The sequence below is a fragment of the Helicoverpa armigera genome, chromosome 8, assembly GCF_030705265.1.
Source record: "Helicoverpa armigera isolate CAAS_96S chromosome 8, ASM3070526v1, whole genome shotgun sequence".
Lineage (NCBI taxonomy): Eukaryota > Metazoa > Arthropoda > Insecta > Lepidoptera > Noctuidae > Helicoverpa > Helicoverpa armigera.
The window spans coordinates 5,778,735-5,805,414 of NC_087127.1; the positions used below are offsets into that span (position 1 = coordinate 5,778,735).

Consider the following 26,680-nt stretch of genomic DNA (forward strand, 5'->3'; position numbering starts at 1 on the left):
GAATCAGTTGTTTCCCCATGAATACTTAGGAGATACACATAGTGTGTATAGCTTTCTAAAGACAGTTAAACGACAAGAGGAATGCACGGGCAAACTTGCGCGTTTATTAATAATAACTACTAGGTTGTAATGTTATAAGTATTTATTAAAACAAAATAATTTTATAGTACAACAGTCTTTATTCTTATTTCAGTAAAGCAGTAGACATTTTCTGAGGGAAAAAAATACATGTTTAAGAATCACAATGTGGGCAAAATAAGTATGATGACAGAAAATTAAACTAAAATTCATTCAATCATACATTCTTTTTAAGGAAAATACTTTTAAAATCATTTCACAGCTTAGCCTAAAAATGCCATAATATTGTTATTGGTCGTCAATGAGATCTCTATAGCATTATATTTATACCGAGACATTTACTTCATAATTTTCATTCATTTTACATGATAACTACAAGTTGGTAATAATAAAATGTTAATGAGACTTACTTTGAAACAATACTACGTTTTCTATCCTATGTTTTAGTATTTTATGCCTATTTATTTCACTAAAATGTAGATGACTGGAGAAAATAACTTGTATATTTATTATTTCTTATTATTCATAATATGTTTAGAAATTCACAGTTTGCTAACTTTAAGTGAAAATGTGCTTAATACTAAAATTTCAAAACCTCACTAAATGATACAACCATTTTTATTTAAAAGGAATTCTAGACACACATCTATCAAACTATATAATATTTATATTCATTTTAAAGCGGGCACTGAATTTTGTTCAGCATTCTATATATAATACTAAAGTGTGTGCCTTATTTAGCTCAGCAAAATTAGTCCAGTGATTCATAGCGTACAGTAAAACATGTCAGCTTTACAGTTTGCTTAGCTAAATAAGGTACATATTTTTATGAATATCTACTAAGAACTCTTTCTCGTAATGTGCTGAATATAAAAAAATATAATTCGCTATTGCAATATCTTGTAATTTGCATTTTTATTAATCGCTAAACGATTGTATACAATGATTTAAATTTTAATGTCAATTGATATCATTCACTTTATATTTTTATACATTTTTAGATTATACAGTATTTTGTTTCTCACCGAGTCATTTTTTTGAGAACAAAATAAAATCACTTTTCATGTTGCATCACGTCCACTTACTTCCTACATGGTTGACTGCGTATTGCATTATGAGATCCCGGCCTCTAGTTTCACATCCATTATTTTGCGCGGCCCCTTGAGGCAGTTGAGCCGTCGTTGAACTGCGTCTCGGTCTGTGGGGAAAACATCGAGTGTTAAGTGTCTCTGTGCACTCAAATCCACTTACAATAAAATTGCTTGAAGTCTAAATGACTTTACACCCGGTTCAGAAATGAATGAATATGACAAAAGATTTCATCTTTGACCTAAACTACCCAATTATTCTGTATAATTGAAGTATGATGGGTACATACACTTGGAGAGCGTGGTGCGGTGCTGCGGATGCAGCGGGTGGCGCTGCACGAGCGAGTGCAGCAGCACCTGCGCCGACATGTAGCGCCGCTCGCACTCCTTCATGTCGCCGAACAACTCTTCTATGGCTGCCATTTGACACTACAGGAAATAATAAATCAAACTTTATATGAAAGCCTGCACCTTTTTGTCAAATTCAGCGGACTGCTTGTTCCGTAACATCAAAAAATAAACATTCGAATTGAGAACCTCGAAGTGGGTTAAAATACGAATTCTGTGGGAATCAATAATTCGTTGAGGTTAAAAAGTTCAAGAGTTAAGGATCCATTACCAACTCAAGCCTTATTTTTAAAACAACTGCAAAGTATTAATGAGCTTATTTAGATCAATACATATTAAATCAAATCATTTGCACATTTTATCAAAGTTATGTCGTCATGGACAATATCGATGTATAAAAATGCTATAAATTGTACATACCAGTTCAATGGCATGCTCGTATAGGATTTTGTCGCAGACGGCAGGAGTGACGCCGGCTTCGTGCAGCCTCCGCGACTCGTTCACGATCCACTTGTACTTTCCGTTCATTAGGGAGACCACTATAACAATAACATGTACATTTTATCACTTTATGAGATGGACATAATATAGACCCGGTAGGACACAGCTTAAAGACGATGTAGAGTTATGTTAGTTGCTGGGGAGTTTGTTCCACCAGTTCAAGTGGTGACGGGCCTTCAAAAAATTTTGATTTTTAGGCTACTTTGAATAAATTATCTTTTGTGCAGTGACTTCATCGAAAATGCAGATAGTATGTTGAACAAACCTACTTTTACAAAATAATTTATAACAACATACATTTTTGTACATAACATTTTTTTTTGTTAAATATGATTGTTTGTGTATGTGCCGAAAAAGCTAAGCATATGATGAGCTGGTAGTAATAGTAGTGAGTTCGTACCGTTCCGCACTTGCGGCGTGGGCTGCAGCGTGCGCGAGCGGTAGTGCGCGGCGGCCAGGCGCAGCCCCGCCGCCAGCGCCTGCATCGCCTGCACCAGCAGCCCTAGTCGCACGCTCTCGTTGCAACGCTCTGAACACAGCATACAAAACTTATTATTATTACTTGTATAGTTAGTAGTGTACCTAAATAGTATACATACGAAGCTATCCTTACAGAAATGACGTGCCCAATGTATAAGTGAGGCACATTTTCACATGAAGCTGTGTACTTATTTTCCTTAAAACAATCATAAAAAAATGAATATATTTTTCCATTAAAACAATATATGAAAGTGGCATTATTCTAAGATGCTTTGCCAAATGAATAGAATGAAGTATTTTATTTCAGTACGAGTCAAGTACCCAATTGGGAAGAGGCTAGGTTGACGATGAGTGTATTATGATCGCGATAGGATAGGGTTGGTACATACCGTCGGAGGCGTCCATGAGCGCGGCGATGGGGGCGCCGCACGACACGGCGAGGTCGGACAGCAGCTCCGCCAGCATCAGCACGAAGTTCAGCTGCGAGAACACTTTGCTGTGCTCCTCCTATAACAAAACAATACAAAAATGTTCAAATCATACAGTTATTTAGTTTTTGGGTTTGGTACCCAAAAGGGCATTACAGTACTTTATTACTTCAGTGAAGTTCAGTGTAATTAAGACTTCACTGTCCTTCTGTACATGAGAAGTTTTATGTCATCGGTTAGACAGCTGAACAGAAGGTGTATTTTGGATGTCACCTTGAACCTGTCCTTGCTTGTGTGGTATATAATGATACGTACGGCGAGTATGGTCTCCTCCTGCAGGTTGGGTATGTAGACGGGCGGGTCGGGCGCGTGCAGCTTGATGCCGCGGAGCAGGGCGTCGGGCAGGGCGCCGCGCTTGGGGGAGCCGCCTCCTGACCCGCTCGCCTTCAGGGCCAGCGGCACGGGCGGAGACGATCCTACAGAAGAATACCATTATGCGTTACTATACACGTTCTTATGTAATAGAATTTAAGACCAGTCTAACCAAGGAGTATTGGGTTGCCCGGGTAACTGGGTTGAGGGGGTCAGATAGGCAGTCGCTCCTTGTAAAGCATATAATACTCAGCTACATCCGATTAGACTGGAAGCCGACCCCAGCATAGTTTGGGATAAAGGCTCGGAGAAAGATGTAATAGAATTTAAGAACAACATAAAGGAAAGCTAATTAGTGAATTACCAGATCTGCGCAGCGGGCTGGCGTTAGTGGGGGAGACCTGCCACAGCGAGGGCGGCGGCGAGCTGCCCGAGTTGCTGCTGCGCCGGCGGGTCGATGGCGGCGTCATCGTGAACGGCACCTGCAAATATATGTGCTTATTTATAACATGCACTATAAATATAAAGAGGAACTGACGTCGTAGCCTGAGAGAAGTAAAAAATATCAACTTTACAGGATACCAAAGACCAAAATAGGTGTGGGTCGCACCATTTAATTATAACGATAACAGGACCATTTTAAGTTTCCATTTTCACTGATGGTTACAAACATCCGAATTGATAACCTTCTCCTATTTGAAGAGTTTGTTAGATATATCAACTTTACGGGAGAGCAAAATACAAAATACGTACTTAGGCAATGTCTGGAAAATATATTAAAAATCGTCGGTTCTATTTGTAGATATATAATATATGTTCGATTGCTAGAAAATTTGCACCGAATTAATCTTGAATCGAAAAATATACTTTGGTACTTCACAGCTTAAAATATTATTTTTTGCCAAAAATATTTTAAATTATGATAAATGTACCTATTAATACCGTCAACAACATTTCTTAATTGCCCATGCAAAACTGTAAGCAAATAGCAACCGGCACACAATACGCTGGTACACAATACATTACAAAGCATTTAGTTTAAACAGTTACATGGAAACACTTGAGTGAATACCATATAGAGTTACTATCTGCCATTATGCAGTGTTGAGGGCGCAGATGTAACAATATGTAAGTGCGTTACATAAGATAATGAACTCGGGACAAAAGATAACGTGACGCCTTTGTTGTATTTGCTTCTAATTAATACACGTGCTAACCATTTGTAACGTGTAAAGGATTCAATTAAAGCTTGGCCTTTTGTTTTTATTGTTTAATATTTGCCTGTTCGCTTCTTATTAATATTTGATTGATGGCGTTCATCTCAGAATCTCTCGGTCAGATTTGTACCTACTTTTTTTCAGTTTTAATCATTAAAGCATTTTTCTAGAAGTTACTTTTTAATAAGTTAGTGCGACGGAAGCTATACGAAGCGAACCGAATCTATACATTGTGAAAACTGCATGAAAATCCCTTCAGAAAATTCGGAATTCATAGCTACATATAGGTAAATGGACATTTAAGTGATCAATATGATTGTGCATATACTCACGGTCGGAGGCGATAGCGAGCCGATGTTGGTCGCGTTGCGGCTGTAGTTCGATCGGAGCACGTCGATGGGTTGTGATCGCGGTACGTTATTGTTAGATGTTACGGCGAGTGGGTTCTGCAATGATTATTTGTAGTCACAGTTAGTGAAACGCACGGAGTTAGGAAAGATGAGCAGAGATGCCAATCATGTGGACATGACCAAAAGGATCGGTTACGAGTTACTAACAGGGCATTCGGGTTCTTTGACTTATCTGTCAACGTAACCTATGTATGGCATCTCCGCTTGTCTTTTTATTCTCTATGGTTGAACGCAAGCAATACTATGTACAGAATATACAGATCTTGCAATGATACAAATAAGAGTTTGCATACATTTCGTCTTGTAAATATGTGTACAAAAGCAAATTAGTTAAGTGATACATGAGGTACTTGACAGTCAAGTGTCTGTAGTTTCTCCTCATGACGATTATGAAGAAAATTTCTATCAAATGAGTAATGGCCCTTTTACGGGACTTTTACGGTGTAGATGGTTTGAGGAGGTAACTATTTCACCTATACAATATATAAATAATAAATAAAGTATCGAGCATTAAAAACTAAATTTACAGATTTGACAGATTCTATTAGCTTAATATGCTGGCGTATGTACATTTCGCCTGTTGTAGTAAAATTCTAAAGGTCGCAGTACTCAGTACTCACCCTGAGGGCAGCGGGTTGTGGCTGTGGCGCGGTAGGCGCGGGCGGGTCTGGCGGCGCCTGGGGCGCGGCGGCCAGCGCCAGCGAGCGCGGCCGCGGCGCCGCCTCGGAGCCCGACGACGCGGAGTACTCGGCCGACCCGCTCTCCGTCGCCTCCACCAGCACGAAGTCGTCCTCGCCTGCCCAGGTCGTGTCTGACGACTCGGCTGTTAGACGACACAATGTTCTTTATTATTGTTTGTAAAAAGTATCAACTTTCACAAAGCAAAAAAGCAAAGCAGCCCTTAGTCTGGAAGTTGGTGTTTGATACACCCGTGCATCGGACAGCACGTTAATGTCGGTCCTGCGCCTGATCTCTCTCCGGTCGTGTCGGATTGCCGTCCCATCGTTCTATGAGAGTGGAGGAACAGTGAGTGCACTCGTGTATGCACTAATGCTCGAGCACTTATATGTATATATGGACATATGTCAAAGATTGATATCTTCCAACACGAGCCGGACTTCGTAATTGCAGCATTAGGTTTAATAATTAGAAACAGGTTTAACCCAGTGAACTACTGACCCCGTTGTTATTTACGCGAACTGCTGGCCCCGTGACTAATATATTACTAATCTGTCAATAGATAACCCGGATTGGTTCTGAAAGGGAGTGGGGTCTATTCTAACTTAAATTGTTACTTTAATAAGTTTGATGTGAAGCGGTTAATGAGAGTGTGTTTACTTCGTGTCGGTAATCAAAATGTGGGACGACCGGTATCAGCAGCATCATTACAAAGATTGCTCTATAGTCTATAGCAACGCGTAAATGGGTGCATTAACTCATATAAATGGCGGAACAAACAATAAATTATTGCACTTTACGGCCCGTATTAATAAACCGATATCAGCGTAAGAGTGAGATCTTAAGACCCCGTTTGATGTTCCGACAAATTAATAAACAAAACCTAAGATGCGGTTTAGGACTCTGTCATCACCTGAGACCGTATTGTTTAATAAACGTTACTCAGGTTTCAAGATCGACATTAGGATGGTTATCAAGATCACGATTGTTGAGTTCAGTCGACCCTGGACTTAAGATCGTGAACTCGTACCTAAGTTTTTCGCGGGAACTATGGATGTTGAAAATATTATTTCCGAAATCAATTATTATGATGAAGTCGACTACTACGATGATATTTTATGGCCTTTTCAAAATCGATTACCTAAAGTTTATATAAGGGACGCGACAAATCCCTTCGAATTACCTACGCAAAACTTTAAAAAACGGTTTCGATTTAACCAAGAATCAGTGCTATATATCGTATCGTTGATAAGAAATAATTTGGTGAAAAGTGATAACAGAGGGCTGCCAGTCGCGCCAGAAATTGCCGTTTTGCTTACTTTGAGGTATTACGCTACAGCATCCTTTCAGGTAAATGATTTTGACCAATTGAATTGTAAACATAATAACATTAATGTTATGTGTGTTAAACAATTTATTAATAATGACAAAAACTTTCAGCTTGTGTGCGGGGATCTCATTAGTTTATCTCAGCCTACAGTATCAAACGTCGTTACAAAAGTATCACGACTGCTAGCATTACTCCATAAAACCTATATTAAAATACCTACAGGAGATCAAGCTAGCATAAATAGGCAATTATTTAAGGACTTGGGAAGACATGGGCGTTGGCCAGGGCTACCAGGTATAGATGGAGCCATTGATTGCACCCACATAAGAATTGTCAACACCCCAGGTTGTCAGCACCATGAAGTTTATCGCAATAGAAAATCTTATTTCTCCATTAATGTTCAAGTAAGTGTACTAAACATGATCAGTTTCTATAGCTATAATTGCATAACATCTATACAGTGATGATGACTATTGTAATTTTCTTTTACAGGCTGTTGTCGGCCCACAAACAGAATTCTTGGACATAGTAGCTAGATGGGCGGGCAGCACTCATGATTCCAGAATTTTTCAAATGTCCAGGGTATACATGAAGTATACTCAAGGTGTGCTAAATGGTAAACTAGTAGGTGATAGTGGTTATCCAACATTGCCATTTATGCTTACACCAATTAGGCCAACTCCTGAAGATCCTCCTCAAATACGGTATAACCGAGCACAAATCAAAACTAGAAACATTGTTGAAAGAATATTTGGAATTTGGAAACGTCGGTTTCCATGCTTATCAAAAGGCCTTGGTAACAAGTTACAAACGGTGTCCCTTATTATTGTAGCATGTGCAGTGTTACATAATTTATCACTGATTTTAAATGATAACATGGCATTGGGTATTGATTCCCATTCTGATCAAGAGGATGGTGCAAACGAAACTACTGTAATGGCTAGTACAAGCGCAGGGTTCGTAGTCAGAAGTACTATAATAGAAAATTATTACCAATAGATATCAAAGTTTTATAATGTTTTTATTTAGTTATTTTCTAATACTTGCCAATTGTTAATTATTTTAGTTTTTATTGAGGCAATGTTATATAATTTGTTATATTATAAATATATATATTTTTTAATTAAAGTGTAATTAATATTTTACATTGTACCATGACTTTGAGTATTATTGAGATAAATGAAACAATTATTAACTTATTACTATCATTTATTACAATTATAAAAATGTGTGCATAAACATTAATTGTTTGTGGTATGACCTGTAACAAAACAAAAAACATTAAATAAAAAAACTAACAAAATGTAAACAAAACAAAAAAAAACAATTTTTATCCAACTAACCTGTTGAATTTTGCTTTTCTTTTAAAATAAGTTCAGCTAAGTCTGCCTTTGCTTTGGCTTCCCTCAGCTGTTCTTTTAAAATCTGCATCTCTATATTGTGTTTTTCTGTGGCCCGCACAGATCTATCCTTGTACTCCTGCTCTATCACACTATTTTTTAAACCTGTTCTAGTGTTAGAACGTGCAGGTAGGATGGCAGGTGGGATGGTTGTTATGAAGGGTTGGGATACTTGGGATGTGGAAGGGATTGGTGAGGCAGGCAGTACTATTTGATCTTCGGTGGCTTGCTCGTGGGAAATGACGGATGTCTGCGAAACATCGTCTAAAACATAATGCTCTATTTCCACGGCGTCTGGTGTTTGCGACTGCGAAGACTCTAAAAATAATATTAAATTAATTATAGTCAATGTTTAACAAGACAATGTTTAAAAAGATTATTTGAATAAAAACTATAAACACCTTCAACTAAATCGGAATCAATCGCATTATCGATTCCAACAATCAGAGCTGGGGCCACCATGGACACATCAGGGTCAACGACAGCATCGCTGATAGATGGCCCTCCTCCAGTAGCTAGCCTATGTTGGCGTTCTTTCGTCAAGGCCTCCCTTTGACGCTGCTTTGTGTTAACCCACAAGCGCCGTAGTTGTTTAACTGTTGCCTAAAATATAAAAAAAACCATGTGCATATACTTATTGATACATTAGAAACTACACCTCTGCCTTTCGAGGTAGGTATGGTGTGATCTGATGAATGATAAATATACATAACACTTCATAAATAAAGCACAAAAACATGAGTATGTGATGAATGAATATGATATGGTATGTAATTCTATGTATTTAGCAGCCACTTACCTGTTTTGTAGTGAGAGGGCTAGCATTATATTCGGCCGTAACACGAATCCAAGCGTCGTTTTTGTGCTTTAACGTAGCTCCGTCTGTATCCTTATTTTCTATAACGTTACTGTACTTTTTAAGTACATCTAGAAAATGTTTTTTTTCGATGGGGCTAAAGACATGTTTCTTTGACTCCATTATCGAAAATTAATAACTTCAAATAACTTGTAAGTAAATGCGAAACTATACACAGTATACACTTCCGATAAGTACTAACAAGTAAACATGAAGGAGAACCACAGATTATATATAATGAGGTGACGCGCAATCACTGGTATGTGCGTTTGTCAAAAAAATTAAACGTAACTTTATAGTAAATAGTGCTCTTTTATGGTAAAAAAAATCATAATGTATATAATATAAAAAAGTAATCTACTTTCCTCAAATTACAATACAATTAAACTGGAAAACAACTTTTATTCCTATGCATACAGAGTTGGACATTATCGTTCTTCAAAGCTATTACTAAACGCAATGAATGAAAGATGTAACAGTTCGTTCGCTGTGACGTAACAAGTCTTAACATCAGGATTTCATAGAGTGTCAAATTACATATCTTGATATCTCGATCCGAACCGCAGTATCATCTGAGATACTGTTGATAAAGGTTTATTAATTAGCGTCGACATTAAGATGCTGATCGCATCTTGAGAACTTATCAACTGATACCGGTCTTGACATCACGATTGAGACTTATTTATTAATACGGGCCTACAACAATAAAATTGATACCGGCTCTAGGTGCTCAAGGGCAGGTTAGAGAGGGTTATCGAATTTGTTTACTCCGAGAACAATGATATATTATGTTCTAGATATATTTTAAGCCATTGATAAGAAGATTGTTTTCTATTTAATTTACTCAATTTACTTCAGTGTTTGATCAAGTGGAAATAATACGTGTATTTTCACACGTCAATTTCGTTAATATAGGTGAGGCACGACATGTGACTCGAGAAACCAATATGTTATATAAACGCCATGAGCGCTTTCATGAATTAGTGCAAGTACAATGACGTTGTCGCATGCCTGTTATCTGCAGGCGGCCAGTAGCGAATTAGTGTTGATAAAGCGATAAACTTCAATATAATGTAATCACTAATGACACTGAATGATAACAAAGTCCTAATGACTTGTTCTTAGCGTTTCTCGAATTACATAATAATTATGTAGGTACCTACCTATTAGTTTGGTCAAAGAACGTTTGAGTGAGAGTCTAGCTAAAATACAGTAGCATTGCAATTATAAACATATGTTACTATGTTAAGCTATACAGTAGGTACTATGATAATGAAACAATGAATGTACAATGTAGCCAATCGGAACCTCTAATAATGCCAATTGCATGTAAATAAATTCAGGTAAATGGGTGAATTCATACATTATTTGACAGGTATGTAGGTATGATAACTTAACACGCAGTTTGTATCGAAACTTTCCAAACAAACCTACTTAGTTTTAAGATTTGTAGTGATGCGGCGACTAGTTATCAAGGACCAAAGATTACTAAATGCTGATTCCCACAAAAATAAAAAAAGCAAAATAAGACGTCACCACTTCCGCTGATTATCAGAAAAACTGAATCATGATAATTCGGAAAATCATTGATTGTAAGATAGACTCATTCGTGATAATGAGACCACTTCAGAGAACTTACTTTTCAGGAACTATAAACATACATATTATGATAACCCGACCCGATGTGATAGTCAGTACTGAATATAGGAGCTGGGGGATTATTCCAAACAGTTACCGCGGCCATACATAAAGGTCTTAAGAAGAAACATGATGGGTTTGAGTCAGTGAGTGTGACACTCCCTCACGCTGCACCCACCGCCCCTCCCACTCATTTCATAATTTCCCGTCAAAATAGTACTGAATATGTAGTAATTAATTTATTAAATTATACATGATTCAGTCATGTACACAATGTCAATCCGTAATGCATATTACATTTATCATTATATTCAGTACGCATCGCCCAATTAATTACCGAGTTATTTTACAAATAATATAAGCAATGTCAATTGTTTCTTATTCCTCTTCCGCTCCGTTAACCCGGTGGGTGAAGGCGAAACCACATGTGATGTATTGCGTTTCGCTAATAGCTATGATAAATCTTATGTAATCATTGGAACCCACGCATTACAGCAAGACGACGGTAAAGTTATTTATTTTGGCCTCTAAGAGGAAATGTCAAGAAGTTATTATAAATGTATTGGGAAATCACATCATACAAAATTTCAACGTTATAAGCTACAAGATTTGCAATTACCTTATTTGGTAATATTTATTGATTATTATCTTTATGCCCTTCATTTAGCAATGAGTTAAACGGAAATGATATCATTGTACTGTGTACTGATCGCTTGTTCAACAAAGTCATTTGTTTTCGAACTCAACATTAATTCACGTCATCAACGTACAACATCTTAATTTGTATTTAGTTTGCTAACAATTTTTTAATTGTTTGAGTTGGTTTACGTCATAATCTCAGACCCGCTACCTACTTTGTGGTGGATTAAACGTAAATCAAATGGAATAGGAAAGACAACAAGCTCTTAGCTCCTCATCATTAAAACATAATTATCTAATACTTGATATGGTAGGAAAGGAAAAGTAAACTACATACAATGTCAATCAAATGGTTCGTGCCGTATCAGCCGAGGGAAAGGTACCACTTGTGGGCATGGGCGGTGATTTCCTCAATATCAGTAAAGATAGCTATTGTTAGAGTAGCCGATAAGAAACTAGATCATCTACTAGTATGTTGTACAAGCGTACGTATACAATGACACATTATATATCGTCGTTCAATATAAAGTATGTCAAGTTTCATAAACAGGCAGGCGTAGTGCTACAGGATTGTTCAAATGATTTACCGCGGGAACTCTTTGACTGGGGGATGGAGCGTTTAGTCTCTTTCTGACCCTCACAGTAGAAGGGTTAATTTATAGAGACACTTACCGGAGGATGTCGGCTGTGATTTCTTATACGCTTGTAGCGTGGGCAGTGGTTGTGGCGGCGGGTTGGAGCTGCGCGGCGCAGACGACGGCCTGGCGCCCGCTCCCGACCCGCCCGCACCCAGCGAAGGAGGGTTCACACTCGCTCCTGGCAACACAACACCTTTACTAACCAAACTCTTTACAACAAAGCGCAACCCATGCAGAACTGTGCACAGTTTCTGTATTTTGAATATCGAAGGCAAGCGACATATAATCATAAATAGCAAGCGATGAGATGATATAGTTTGCCAGTTACAACGTAGTCCTTGAAATTTTTGAACTTTGCCGGGAGACGAAAGAGGTCGGTCACCAGTAGTCCTCTTGTGATAATTAATAGATTGGTAAATGAGTGTAGGTACGTGCACAAATATTTGATGTCATGCTTTTTAATAGACATTAGTGCTCGGTTAGAGAACTATTGGCGACACAACGCAAACCGACACAGATTTACATGATCGGATTATAAAGATATGCGCCACCCCCATCCCATGCACAACCAAAGCGAATTGAATAAGTGAGGATGTACCCTGGCTTTCCCATGACTCCTCTAGGTAACAGTTAGTATCAGGCCGACCCTCGAGATCGCTCTCCAATATGTCGGGCAGATCCGAGTCCAAACCTAAACAATATTCATAATTTCACACACCATGATTGGGTACTCAAGTCTAGCTTAAATGTGTATTTACATATATATATTTATTTATACATAAATAGTTCAAAAATTCATGGACTAGAAGCTAGATTACGATAATGTAAATAAATTAAATGATGTGGTGATAGTTATAATGATGTTTGTTGAAAATAACATGTTTGATATACCTAGTCGCTGTACATTATAATTTATTTATTCAAGCTAAATGTAAGTGTTAATGCAACTATAAATTATGTTTGAATTTTTTATAATGTCATTACTGTGTTGTAATTAAGATAACTGTTCCATTAATAAATACATTATTATTTGTTGTTATAATTTCATAATGGCTGGCTAGCGTGAAATTGCTAAGAATAGGTACCTACTAACACAAGACGGGATTGTTAATTACACGGATCCGGTACACGTGTTATGTTAGCAAAACTTTTGTCTGAATATGTTTGTCTGATTATATGTCCACTATATACAATTATTAATTATACAAACTATTCAACTAAATACATATTCTGAAAAAAATATACAATCAAAGTTTGAGAAAGCGTGGAGGATTTTGAAATGTTACAAACAATGGAATAGAGCACCGATGATTAGTCACTCGTTCCTAGTTTTATATGTTTCAATGTTAGTTACTTTATATTCACGTTAATGACTCATAGCGAGTGGTTTATTCACTAAGTCGAACAACCACGAACATGTGTCTGAATGTTTCAGCCGGTCGTATAATTTGTACAATAAAGATTAGTACAGTGCGGTTTTGAGAGCGTGGAATAAGGCGTTAATTAGTGTTAGTCAGTTAAATGAGTGATGTTGAGACTCACTGTTGATGGAGGTGGTCCGCGGTCGCTGTAGGAACGGATGGTTGAAGAAAGCTTCGAAGGGCATGCGCTCGCGCGGGTTCCGCCGCAGCAGCCCGATGAGCAGGCTACACAGCTCAGGACTTGTGCCCGCTGGCATCCTGAAATAATCCATATCATTAATAATTAGTTCCTTTACGTCATTTAGAATTCTTAAAAAAAAGTACATTTGTTATCTTTATTTACCTGTCATGCTACAGTGTTCCAGTTATGACAAAGGTCAATCGATAAATTCTAGGATTAAGGTTGGACTCACTTATCACAGTTTTGTCATATCGTAGAAGATAATTATGTCATGCTGGACTTCTGAGACAAACATTGAGATAAATAATAATATCTAATGATGCAGATAGCTACCACACGCTCTCACTGTTTACATGTGTTTGGCTAGATGAGCCGTTTTCAGTACGTATTTAAGATTGCACCTAAGAACTAATATAATGTGTCACAAAATTGTCACAGAGCCAATTCTAATTCATCGCATAAGGACCTTGAACGCTAAAGCCGATTGTTTGTAAAAACTAGGTGCAAAAAATGTCCGAGTTAAGGTGTAATAGTTCCAGATATTTCGTATAGGCTGCTTCAACAGAGTAATTACTTGATAGTGATTCATTCATTATTATACCGGCAGTAGTGTTTTAAAAGGGCAGTGTTGTAACTTTTTATGACGTCCCTCCTGCTTCATTGTCAAGCTCCATGGTTGATACTTACTTGGGTTGCAAGTCAACGCTGTTCTCGTAGAAAGCCTTCAGTTCGTGTGGTGTGGTGGCCTGGAAGGGTGCTTTGCCCGTTAAGCACTGGTACACGATGGTGCCCAGGCTCCACAGGTCTGCCTTAGCGTCATACTTCAGTGACATTATCACTTCTGGTGCCTGAAATATTTTTACTGTTTATATTATTCAGTTTCACACCACGTATTAGCATTTTCATCATCATATGCAAAACTTCAAACATTTAGCCGCGTAAAAAATGATCTAGTAATACATTTTCATACACTCATGTTAATGTTTAATAGAAACAATTTTATAAAATGTCCTTGAAAAAAAATAGCTACAATAATCTATTATATAAGTCATATTACCATATACATCGGTGACCCGCAAAGCGTAACGGCCATGTTTCCTTCTTCGAGGAACCTTGCGAAGCCAAAGTCAGCTGCACGAGAAAAAAACTATATTAATATAACATAATTATCAGCTAGATGTAGGTTGTTTATTTTGAATTTAGAATGTAAATCATAAATAAGGGTTATTGTGAAAATGGGATTTGTTATAGATAATGTATTAGTCATGAAAATATTTCAAGAAGAACGTCCGCGACTTCTTGATCGTTATCATATCCGCATGATAGTGATAAATTATTTCATACACTGCAGACAAGTGTAGGAAGTGGCTTACGTAGGGCTGCCATCCGTCCGGGTTTCCCCGGATTTGTCCTCGTTTGGAGGCCGTCCGGGGGACGTCCGGGCGGGGTTTCAAGAAGTGTCCGGGGAAAACCCGGACATTTTTCTTACGAGTTGAATTACAATCGACACACAGACTGCAGAAGTCGAAGTGTCTCAAAACTCAAAAATTTCGCGCTCGCTTCGCTCGCGGCTTCCTTTCTTGACACTGTCTCTTTTTACGTTTAGCTACTTTAATATCCCAATATTCAAAAAATGTTGCGCTCGCTTCGCTCGCGGCTTCTTCACTTTGCGGATTTTTTTTATTATACAAGTTCAGGTGCTTTAGTGCCTAATCACCATCAAGTAACCTATCAAATAGGTAGCGCCGTTTTAAGTCCTATTACTAACAAGAAGCTAACTCCTAGTTTCCATATGAGCTTTCTTATTTATGACCTTCGAAATATTAAGTCATAGATATTGGCCCTGACTTTACATGTAAGGAAGCACCTCATTGAATTTAAGTATATAATAGTAGTAATAGTAATATTAAAAACTAGGTCTTGTTTTGTTAAAAAAAAAATCGAACTCGTCCGGGGTAAAAATGCGATTTACGCCAAATGTCCGGGTTTTTTTAATATTTGTCCGGGTTTCGCGAAATTCGAAATGGCAGCCCTAGGCTTACGCAATGTTATGAATTAATATGCTCTGTATTAGGAAAATCTATACCTAGATATTTTACAGGTATTGCTTCATGGGTTCCGTATACAATTTCTTTCAGAAATAGAGTAGATATTATTACTGCAGTTTGATGATCAATTACGGTCATGTTGTTCTTCAATAGTATCTCTACATTTTTAGTAAGAGGGATACGAACCGATTTTGAGTGTTATTTCAGAAGCGTGCGGCGTGCGTGGCGGTGCTACGTTGTGGGTGAGCAGGATATTCTGTGGCTTGAGGTCCCGGTGCACGATGCCCTTCGCGTGGATGGCTCGCATCGCCTCGGCCAGTTGCCTCAGGAACAGCCGGATGGTGCTTTCACTGAGCAGACGGTTCGCTTGCAAATAGTCCGCCAGGTCACCCCCGTTGCAGTACTGAACAAATAAAACAAACGATTCTTACAATCTGTTGGCCAATGGAGCCATTGGACAGAATCCAGGAACGTTTTTTTAACCACGTCAGTGAACGTCAAAGGGGAAAAAATACTTATAAGTACCACCAACTCAATATTTATGGAACAGAGTCTTCTAAACCGACTTCCCAAAGCGAACGAGATTCTCAATTAGCCTATATTTTTGGTGTACTTTAAAACAACTTCTGTTTGATAACTACTTAAATAAAATTTTGGGAATTGTAATCTTGTATTTTGAATTCACGTTGCAAATTTAATTTGGTAATATTGCTCCCCAAAGCTTTTTGTTTGCGTAGAACGAATTTAATAAGTCGTTGGCTTCCTACGCTAAGGTCTATACTTAGGTTTTTTCTTCCAGTTCTATAAAAATAATTCATAATCATTTATATAATAGGTTCCAATTACATGTGCTGCAAGAACGGAACTAACATGAACAAACTGCACCGCTCATCAGATTAATGATACAAGTTATTCAAACTGGACCAACGGTCTAATTATAGCAGAACTAAATAAGCATTAGAAAAGAATTTCAATACAATTAGGTTACCAGTGCATTGGACCATATTTGTGTTGCCAATATACTTAAGACTGGGTACCACCATTCCTTGACAGGTGACCAAAATAAGCGTACACATTCTATGAGTGAAGTACACCACTATATTTCACACTTGCCAATTACCTAAGTTGCCTCCTTTATGTCTTTATCTTGTTCTCCTTTATTCTAAAACCCCTGTTCTAGAATCCCTTAAAATCTAGGAGCACCCTCGTGATGTAGATGTCGATTGAAACTGTCTTTATTTACTGACAAAAGTGGGATAGGTACCTTAATTGTCTGTTTTTAGTAGCAGGTACATACTACTTAGTACCTCGTCTGGATGAGCAGAAGTAGAGCAATCTATTAACGGATGTACAACCTTGACCACATCGTAAAATATGCATTGAACATGTTGGTATTAGCTTTGTTTACCTAACTCAACCAGAACAATGACGATTTAAATCATGGGGTAATTACCTACCAAACCAACACACGAAACTTGTCATACTTGAAACTTGCGGTTTGCACATCGCACAACTAAAATCAAACAGCTGTGTTGTGTAACGTTAAACTTTACAGAATACAGCAATTTATAGACATGAAGCGTCAGCAAAGTACCAGTTACATCAGTGATGGAGAGATAACACAGTGTCCGTGTGCTTTTTCTTGTGAACTTCGATCATTTTTTGCATGTGGTTCAGCGTAATTGTGGTGAATCATTACATTTAAATTGACTTATGTGCAAAGGACTGCAGAGCAAATTGTGGTGTCAAATCAACTAAAATTCGAAAATCATTAACATGGACGGTTTTGTGAGTTCGTAAAATTAGCAACTGGCAGTTAATGAAGTCCGTCGTGGCGTATCGAGCGCGATCGTTTACACATAATATATCTGTGCAAATAAGACCTCATACATGCTTGCTTTTGTCAGTCGAAGGTGTTATTGAAAATCGGCCACCTAATATTTTCTCGTTTATGCAGAGCGTCGTTATCGTGGTTGATTTGCGATAAGCTGCCATGCCGTTAGTAATCTTATCATTGAGTGATAATAGTTATAAGTGTCAGTGAGTTATGCGCTGTACGCTACGCTGGTACTTGTGCCACGACAGGTAACTCCTGAAGCCAGTTGGAAAATCTGTACATAGCAGTGTGCGCTTTTGGGAGTGACCATGACGCCCAAACATATTTTCATGCTATTGTTGGCACTATTTGCGTAAGTACAGCAAATTACTATTTATTTTATTCGCAGCCAGTGGATTTTGTTCACATGGTTTATACTATGTAGGATCAATTATGTACATACGTGACTGCACAAGCAAAATGTAGGCATAACGCTATATTGTATTGTTAGTGTTACCACATTCATACTTGCGAAATAATATTGCTTATAACATGGTACCTATGTATTAATTTATTAATGGTCACTGTTTTGATTTTATTTTATAATCTACATTAATCTACAATAGTTTAAGTTATTCTCAATTTCAATCATCGTCGATTTGAAATTAGGACTTCCCAATTCTCAGAAAAATATTACGTGAATTTTACCTTGTAAGTGTATGCTTACATAAAAGCTGAACACTGTCATGGCGATTACGTTTATGACCCTAAAACTCTCAGGTGTGTCAAATAGTATTCATGTAATTTAGAAAAAGTTGAAAGTAATTTAAGCTATGGTGTATCTCAGGTATATCTCAGTGGCCCCATTTGCTTCATGAATCTCGTTAATGTTCATTCTATCAATCAAATTTAAGACATTGCGCTAGCTACGCCCTTGTAGTACATATAGTTATCGCAATTTTTATCATCTACTTATTTATAAGAATTTTGCGTCACCTGGTCACGATAAATCCGATAAAGTCACATGTTATTACCTATATTAATATCAATTTCCAGAACTGCAGTGGCTCAAAGCGATGATGATTTACCTATTGCCGTTGAAAATGACAATCAGTTCCCACCTGAGAAGCAGTCGGAATCTGATGGGAATCTAATAGAGGGCAGTGGAGCAGGCGTCATAGATGAGCCACTTGAAGGGACAACTGTAGCACCGGCGCCATTACTTCAAGACGTGCAACTAAATTCATTCATAGATAGCGCACCCGCTGCTGAAGCTGAGCACGTGTGTCCTACACCATGCGTTTGCAATATCGAAGGGGACACAAACAAATATATTGTTGATTGTTCTGGGTACGAGTTAACAGAACTGCCAAAGCCTCTGGATCCCAAAACAACGGAGTTGAAGTTACAGAATAACAAGCTAACTGAAATACCAAAAGACATCTCTGATTTGAAGAACTTAAAGATATTGAATGTTGACAACAACGAAATCATGGAAATCATTTCTGGTGTAAGTAGTAAACTTTTGCACACATGCGTAATGTGGACATACGCCTCCTTAAGACAGAAAAGCGGGGATTTTGCATTAACTGATCATGTCCGCTTAGAAGTAAATATTGAAGTAGTCTAAAAAAACTCATCAAAATTTAGCTCTCATGATTTAAACTTGCGGCATGGACAAAAAAAAATGTTTATTTTAACAAACATCATACCGTTGCCAATACTTAATGATGCATAAGTGTGTAGTTACTGTGCTTTAATACATTCCTTTATCTTTTCAGTCCATAAGTGAACTACCTGAACTAACAAGTTTGAAACTAGGAAACAACCGTTTACTGGAGTATCCTCAAGATTTGAAAAACGCCTTTGGTTTAACGAAGTTAGAAGAACTTGATCTGGGGGGTAACGATATGAGAACGGTAAGTCATACAATATAATAAATATTCCGAATAATTTAATCTTTTGACAGTTATGGCAGCATGTTTAGGCAATAGCTGAAAGATTATGACATAAATAACATTATTATTAAAACCTGCTGATTTGATCCGAAATATAATTAAAAATATAATTAAATATAATTATCTTTATTTTCAGGGCCTTAAACCGGAATCCTTCTCTAACTTCAAAGCTCTGCGCTCAATCACATTGCCAAAGGATGCTGCAAATCTAGTGGATGATTTGTGTGCTACTTTAAAAGAAACTTTAGAAACTGTATGTACAGAATCGTGCAACACTAAAGCAGTTGAATGCTCAGAAGCACCACAAGACACATTCGGAGATATCGCTCTACCAGGATTAATTGCTCTGGTATCGGGTGATGAAGACGGAGAAGACCCGATTTTAAGCTCTACGCCTAAAACTGAAGAAGCTACTGTTTCAAAAAAAGAAGAAGAAGTGCCTCCAGTAGTTAATGTAGAAACTACTGAAACTGCTACGTTGGCTACAAATGACTCGACTAACTCAGCAGGAGATTTTTCACTTCGTTCTGCGATTATTAAAGCATCGGAAGAATCAAAGACAACAAATGCAGAGGCTACTAGTGAAGCTACTGTCAAATCAGAAAGTGAAGTGGTCGGAGCAACAACTACAGGAACAAAAACTGGAGGTGTTGACAAAAGCTTGATTGGAATGATTGTAGCTGGAATGGTTGTCGTAGTAGCGGGAATAACAATTAAGAAAAATTGGAGCTCTATTAAAAATCGTTTTAGTTCAACTCCAAGAAATGCAAATGACCGAACACCCGTCAGTGCAAACGGAACCACGCCTGAAGAAGTGCCGCTTCAGGAGAAATCTCCAGTTTAAGCAAGAAAATATTAATTTTGTATGTTCTGTTATACTATGTTGAGATATGTTCTGTTTCGATCTGAATGATATAATTTATTGACCTTTAAATTAATGACATCTTGAACCAGGTCCAAAATGTGTGAATGATGAAGTGTATTAATGGATTAATTGATATGAACATAGATTAAGTTTAGTAGATGTGGCAGTATTTTTTGTAAATATATTAATATTATAACATTACGAAAACAATGTACACAATAACTTGTTTTTTTTTTTTACTTTGACATAATAATTAAGTGTAATAATATCGAAATAAACGAGATGTTTATTTAAATTTGTTTTTCATTAATTTGCGGTAGTAATTTATTTCCAATTAAGGACAGTTGCAACAACATCGGTGATAACATGTTATAGTTTTCAGTTATAGTCTGGTCATAACAGGCAACCATTAGTTGGTAATTTAAAAATCAACATGATACCTAAAAGTGTCTTAATTAAATTCAAGTCATAGTACATTGTTAAGTCAAAACACAAATTCGGATGTGTAACGTACGCTCGAGTAGTAGTGTTTAACGTTTGTGTAAAGCATTTAGACTAATTAATGAACAGGCTATATCAACGGCGGGGTCACCATGTCCTAAGGTAATGTCATATCATTTAGGAACCTATTAAAATGCACAGTGGCGGCGTAGCATCGGGTGGCACCCGGGGCGTACTACCTATTGAGCACCCCCGTCCCTCCCCCCCCCCCACAAAAAAAACGACAAAATATAATCACGGGCTAAAATTGTAAATTAAAGTACTTAAAAATCGTGTAGAAATCATTCATGGTGCTTTTTGCTAGGTTTAACATAAAGAAACCGGAGACAGATCACTGCAAACTTATAAAGCCCTAGCGAAGCGATCCCGTGTCATTTGAGTTTTGAGACAAACATGTTTCTAAAAAACCAGTGTTCAGTGAAAAAGCCGCGAGCGTAGCGAGCGCGAAATTTTTGAGTTTTAGAACAGTAAAGTCCCTTAAAGAGTTTAAAAGAAAGAGGCGCAAAGTGGAAAAGTCGCGAGCGAAGCGAGCGCGAAATTTTTGAGTTTTACGACAGTAAAGTCCCTTAAAGAGTTTAAAATAAACAGGCGTAAAGTGGAAAAGCCGCGAGCTTAGCGAGCGCGAAATTTTTGATTTTTGGGACTCAATAATACCTAAAGAAATTAGAAAAACCACCGTAATGTGAAAGGCGCGAGCGGAGCGAGCGCGAATTTTTTTGAGTTTTGGTACACAAAAGTCCTCCACTTCCTAAACAACTTAGAAATCGTCAGCGTAGAGCGTCAGTTGTGTTTGCTACTTCGGTGCTTTAACTTTTTGTTAGATTGAGGACTCAAGAAGTAAACGCAGAAGAAGTTTTTTTCTAAGTTTGAGGAATTAATTTAAGTAATCAGGAAACAGAACAAAAATAAACAAGAAAGAGAGGGGTGACAGCCGGACTGTGTCACCCCTCTCAGTGTTGCCTCGACGTCTCGAGCATGCACTGTTGTGGTTTTGTTTGAATAACGTGCATTTAGTGAACCTAGGCTTTGCAGATTAGAATGGCACCCTCAGTGACTTATCAATTTTGCCCGCGCCATCCTGGTCGTGCAGATATGTGCCGACCGAGATGGCACCCCCTTAGACGTGGCACCCGGGGCGGACCGCCCCCTCCGCCCCCCCCTTACGCCGCTACTGAAAATGCACATACGAATTTCAATCAAATCGGTCCATTGGGCTCATTTGCTGTTTGTATCTTTTTTCTTTTACATAGGTTCTAAATATTTTTAAACATTTGGATACATTTGCATAATTATGGTTAATTTGATATTTTATTATGCTTGATATTTTTATTAATATGTTTCTTATCAAAGTTGTTTTCCATGCCACTAATAAGGGACGACGACCCGGGACGTTAAGGGTGTAACAGCCTCGGAATTTTCAGCTAAGTATCCTTTGTAGGAGCACATTTATGAACTCATCAGATTTTTCGGAAAAAATAAAAGTCTGTAGAGAACAAACATACAAGCATTCGACATTATTATACATAGATATTGAAAATATCGGTGAAAAAAAAGGGGTAACCACGTATTTTCTGTCTATTTATTGGCACTAAGGAGTCCAGAGTTCCGGATTAGCTTAAGTTGATAAGAATTTAACCTAAGCCTCGTTACATATTGTTGCCAATCCTTATGTAATTTTACTTCATTTCCGTGGGCCATTCCTACCATAATAGATGGGCAAGGTGTCCATGTTGTTGTCGCAGATGTTAACAAATGATAAGAATCATGCGTAGTTCAATCAATTGTTTACGTAGGTAGTGAAATTTCAGACGCGCGTTGATAACATGGTGCAATAGATAAGCTTGTATATTTTTGAATAACAGATCTAGTTCTACAACTACTAGTAACAGCTACAATGAAACACATAGTTATTATTGAAAACACTATTTTACTATAGCAAGCCCAAGCTGGGTCACACAGTAAGAGCAACAATAGAATTGTATATGAAAGTTTATGTGAAAAGAAATGTCGGTTGAAAGAGCGGGCCGCGGCACTTAGACGCAACACTATGGCGGATGTGCGCCTGACTGCCTGCCTGCCTGACCGACAACCTGTACTGTATCCCGTTACACCCCGTTACAGAACAACAATACTTAAGACTGGCGTGTGCTTCATTCTCTTAAGCAACTTTATTCGCTCCCTGGTTTTAATTCTCTATAAATAAAACAGCACTTAATTGGGGAGTCGTTGACTTCAATACCCATCCAAAAGTTCTTTCACTCAATGATAAACATACAAACTGCGCAGTTTGGTAAAAACCAGGCACATACAATACAATATACATATGTATATCAATATTCCGTCTGTTAATCAATGACAAGCAGGATTGTGGTACTAAAGATTACCTACATTATAAACATTTTTGAAGTTATGCGTATGACTCAAGTGCAGTGTCCTCGTTTCACATTTGTGTTCAACCATTCTGTAAAATCATTGACCCCGTTATATTTATTAAAAAAGTGCCTATTTCATTTATCGTCGCAGTGTTCACATCATGGCGAATTTAGTTATTCCTTATCGAAGTGTTTAATGCAAATTTTACCGGGTAATGGATTTCTACCAGTAATTACAGAATGGATTGTATTCTAATTGATTCAGCTTGTGTAAAACGCGACGGGAAGTGATAACTACACGAGAAGTCGAGACCTTGGCTTTGTAAGCTGATGTATCATAGTATGTACCCACCTCTGCAAAAGTGGATGGGTTTTGTCTTATTGAACCGGTTTTGCTTATTACAACACCGACAAATGTTAATTGATTCTTGATATGGTTAAAATATGACGTGGATTGAATGTTATAATAATATTTGAAACAATTTAAGCTCGATGAAACATTGTAAATTGCAATGAGCAGAAACAACTATTAAACATCATTATAATTACGCGTATCAGGGACCACAAGCCTACTGAAACAATACTTCATGGTAATCGAAAGTGTTTAGTGGTTGTATTTTAACTGGCATGAGCATTAAGCGTATAGATAGAAAGCTGTGGTTTCCGGCACGACACTTTCCAGCTGTAGACGGGGCGTTGCAGCCGCGCTGAGAGAAACCAGTCTGACGCAATCGAGCATGCCAATTGTCTAGATCGTGTCAGTAATGTATAACATGCATGCAACGAGCTTATAACTCACACTATCTGACCATTAGATAGTTAACTACTCTTAATTGGGAATTTGGACTGATCTGGCCGGTATATAAATTATTGGTGCGCTTTTTGAGAAAGCTTCTTCTTTCTCGCTATTAGATCTATGAAAAATATTTCATTTGAATCGGTCCAGCAGTTTTAATCTCAATAAACTGTAAAGACAGAAACAAATTGAACAATCGTAGTTGGGGGAAATTTTTACTGAGCATTTCCTTAATAACTTGCTGTTCTAGCTATTTTTGTTTTGATGGTCAACAAGTTAGGGAGCTATGTACTAATAATGCACAAAACAACAAAACTGTGCAAAATACTCGAAACTAATGTCCCACTACGCTCAGCGAGCGGCCACGTGGAGATCTAGGGCCCGAGAACCAGTCGTATATTAATGCGACCACGAGGTCACCACCTGACTCCGACGATACATCTCTTTATGTTTATAAATGTTATCAATGCGTGCTCTACTGTTTACAATAGATTCAGTCAAATGTGTAATTATGTCCTACTGATTATATCTATACTAATTAGTAATTGATGGTTAAAATGCTTTTATATTCTGTTGTAACTACTTAATATCAGCAGGTTTTTAGATTTGTGATCCATGCATTGTATTACAAAGAAATGATGTACAGATCTGAACAGACCATATTAAAATTGGCTAACTAAGAAGGTTACTTTTACAAATGGTCACAGCTACACGTACTGAACGAAGAACCGAATCGTGCTTATCATTGGTGACACTGTACTCTTTGTTTTGCTCAACGTGTTCACTCACAGTTCATTGTACGAACACAATCTTATTGTGAAATCACAGCCGCCAAGAAGAGACAATGTTTTTATGTGCGAGTACGTTTTCTAGATGAGTAGGTCATCCTGATTATAGGCAATAACATTTTAACTTTTTAAAAGTATTTTTATAAGGGTGCATCAAAACTAACATCGGAACACACCTGGGTGCTAAGCCGGGAACAGGCTGCACTCAGGTATATGATTCTAAAAACTCCATTTAGATTTACTGCACTTATATGAAACGTTAAACCTCTTTCTGTAAACGTACATTTGCACGTAATGCTGTAGCGGAAATGTTTCAAAGCTAGATGATTTACCGACGTTACGTAATACTAGATTGTGTATGTAGGATAAAATATAACTGGAGGTATCTTTCAATTAGTATGAGATCGCGGCAGGAAAATGCGATTGGATTAGATCAACACCCCGCTTAAGCTTGGCAAAGAGATTGCGTCCGCAGCTGTCAATATTACTATGCGAACGTGCATAATATTGCTGTGGTTTTCCATTTCCACAATATTATGTAGGCACTTACGGTTTCTTATGAATCGTATATGAAAATTACTGCCATGGTCTGATAACCCTTTTGCCGATGTAAAAATGAAATCTAACTGTGAACCTTGTTAAACATTATCATCTGTACACATGTACTTAATTATTTTATGAGTGTTGTGATTCCGTTGCATCCGGCATGAAATCAGACGTGCATGCAATGCATTTGATCGGCAGATGACCTTACTGTGTTGTTAATTCTGCGTGCACACTGCGCGCGGTGAATGTGCTTTTTTCGCAATAGCTTGAAGACAGTTTCACAACTTGTAATAACGGCACCCTTTTATCACCAGGATTGTAAATAAACCCGACAGACATTTGCATTTTAAATGTAACAACGAAAATGCCATCGGTGCCTCCAATTTTTGGCCTCTCGTTAAGTCCTTGACAAACCCATATTCGATGATGTAAAACTTTTGATTTTTAATCATGGTTAAAAACTAAGTATTGCAAACATTTAAAATGTTCGTATTTATCAACTATCCCCGTGGTCGTATACACGGAAAAAGATAAATAGAATGATGTTATGTAACGTATCAAAACTTTGCTCGAATATGGAACATTGGCACGGCACACGTGCTTCGTGTCCCGATCTCGCTGGCAACACGTGACCAGTTTAAATTGGGTGGCAAGTAGATAGATACATGCTGTGTGTACAATCTGCCAACCGTGACAGATGGTGGATGATATTCTATTGTGAGATTATAAATAATTAGGTAACAAATATTAAGATAGATCTTTTTTTTTATCAGCATATAAAATTAAATATTTTCAGCTCAGTATGGATTTTGTTTACATAAGTACCTTATTGTGAAATTTCATTTAAATTGGACCACGCGGGATTAATATGATGTGATAGAAAAGAACAATTGGTGAACTTAGTGCAGAATTTCTCAGAAACTCATTTTCATAAGTTACCGAATGAATAGTAACAAGTTGCGCAAAAAACACCTTGCCTGAACGCTTATTAGCTTACTAATACTAAAGCTTCTTTTTAAAAGCGAAGAATAAAAAAAACGATTAATCAACTCATTCGAACCATTAGAATATAAAAATGGCGAGACCCGACTATAACAATTATGACGCCGCGATATACAATTGTGGTTCTTCCGTGTTGTTTTTGCTAGACTGTATGGGCACGGTAGAATGGGCCACAACAGACGTGATCAACTTATAGAAGGCAAGTTCATATTCGAATAGAGTAAGTGTATTTCTATTCAAACTTGACTACTTATAAATAGTAGCTATCATGAACCTAAGCGGAAT

The 26,680-nt window shown here is 37.6% G+C and overlaps 4 protein-coding genes across 6 annotated transcripts in view; 2 read left to right on the plus strand and 2 right to left on the minus strand.

The window, feature by feature from the left end:
- Positions 1–124: 124 nt before the first annotated feature.
- LOC110372763 (serine/threonine-protein kinase unc-51) overlaps positions 125–26,680 on the minus strand; it is a 36,394-nt gene continuing 9,838 nt past the window's right edge. The window contains exons 3-17 of one of the 3 annotated variants that reach the window (XM_049837897.2): positions 15,938–16,154; positions 14,761–14,834; positions 14,391–14,551; positions 13,644–13,780; positions 12,700–12,792; positions 12,136–12,279; positions 5,543–5,745; positions 4,845–4,958; positions 3,660–3,777; positions 3,239–3,399; positions 2,885–3,002; positions 2,416–2,544; positions 1,935–2,053; positions 1,457–1,595; positions 125–1,276 (exon numbers count right to left, since the gene is read on the minus strand). In XM_049837897.2, coding sequence (XP_049693854.2) covers positions 1,191–1,276; positions 1,457–1,595; positions 1,935–2,053; positions 2,416–2,544; positions 2,885–3,002; positions 3,239–3,399; positions 3,660–3,777; positions 4,845–4,958; positions 5,543–5,745; positions 12,136–12,279; positions 12,700–12,792; positions 13,644–13,780; positions 14,391–14,551; positions 14,761–14,834; positions 15,938–16,154 — 2,013 coding nt within the window. In that variant the 3' untranslated portion in view covers positions 125–1,190. The remainder of the gene's footprint in view (positions 1,277–1,456; positions 1,596–1,934; positions 2,054–2,415; positions 2,545–2,884; positions 3,003–3,238; positions 3,400–3,659; positions 3,778–4,844; positions 4,959–5,542; positions 5,746–12,135; positions 12,280–12,699; positions 12,793–13,643; positions 13,781–14,390; positions 14,552–14,760; positions 14,835–15,937; positions 16,155–26,680) is intronic. The other 2 variants (XM_049837899.2, XM_049837898.2) reach the window with 2 other exon arrangements.
- On the plus strand, positions 6,651–7,929 carry LOC126056849 (putative nuclease HARBI1). The gene is made up of 3 exons (XM_049851392.2): positions 6,651–6,950; positions 7,041–7,334; positions 7,423–7,929. Exons 1-3 carry the CDS (start codon positions 6,651–6,653, stop codon positions 7,927–7,929), a joined length of 1,101 nt encoding a protein of 366 aa, XP_049707349.2.
- LOC126056853 (uncharacterized) lies at positions 8,072–9,368 on the minus strand. The gene is made up of 4 exons (XM_049851441.2): positions 9,130–9,368; positions 8,732–8,933; positions 8,274–8,648; positions 8,072–8,191 (listed from the first exon to the last, which is right to left on the minus strand). The coding sequence occupies exons 1-4, from the start codon at positions 9,307–9,309 to the stop codon at positions 8,172–8,174; spliced, it is 777 nt and encodes a 258-aa protein (XP_049707398.1). The 5' UTR covers positions 9,310–9,368; the 3' UTR covers positions 8,072–8,171.
- LOC110372786 (uncharacterized) lies at positions 17,458–20,685 on the plus strand. The gene is made up of 4 exons (XM_021329747.3): positions 17,458–17,940; positions 18,624–19,077; positions 19,349–19,486; positions 19,662–20,685. The coding sequence occupies exons 1-4, from the start codon at positions 17,897–17,899 to the stop codon at positions 20,367–20,369; spliced, it is 1,344 nt and encodes a 447-aa protein (XP_021185422.3). The 5' UTR covers positions 17,458–17,896; the 3' UTR covers positions 20,370–20,685.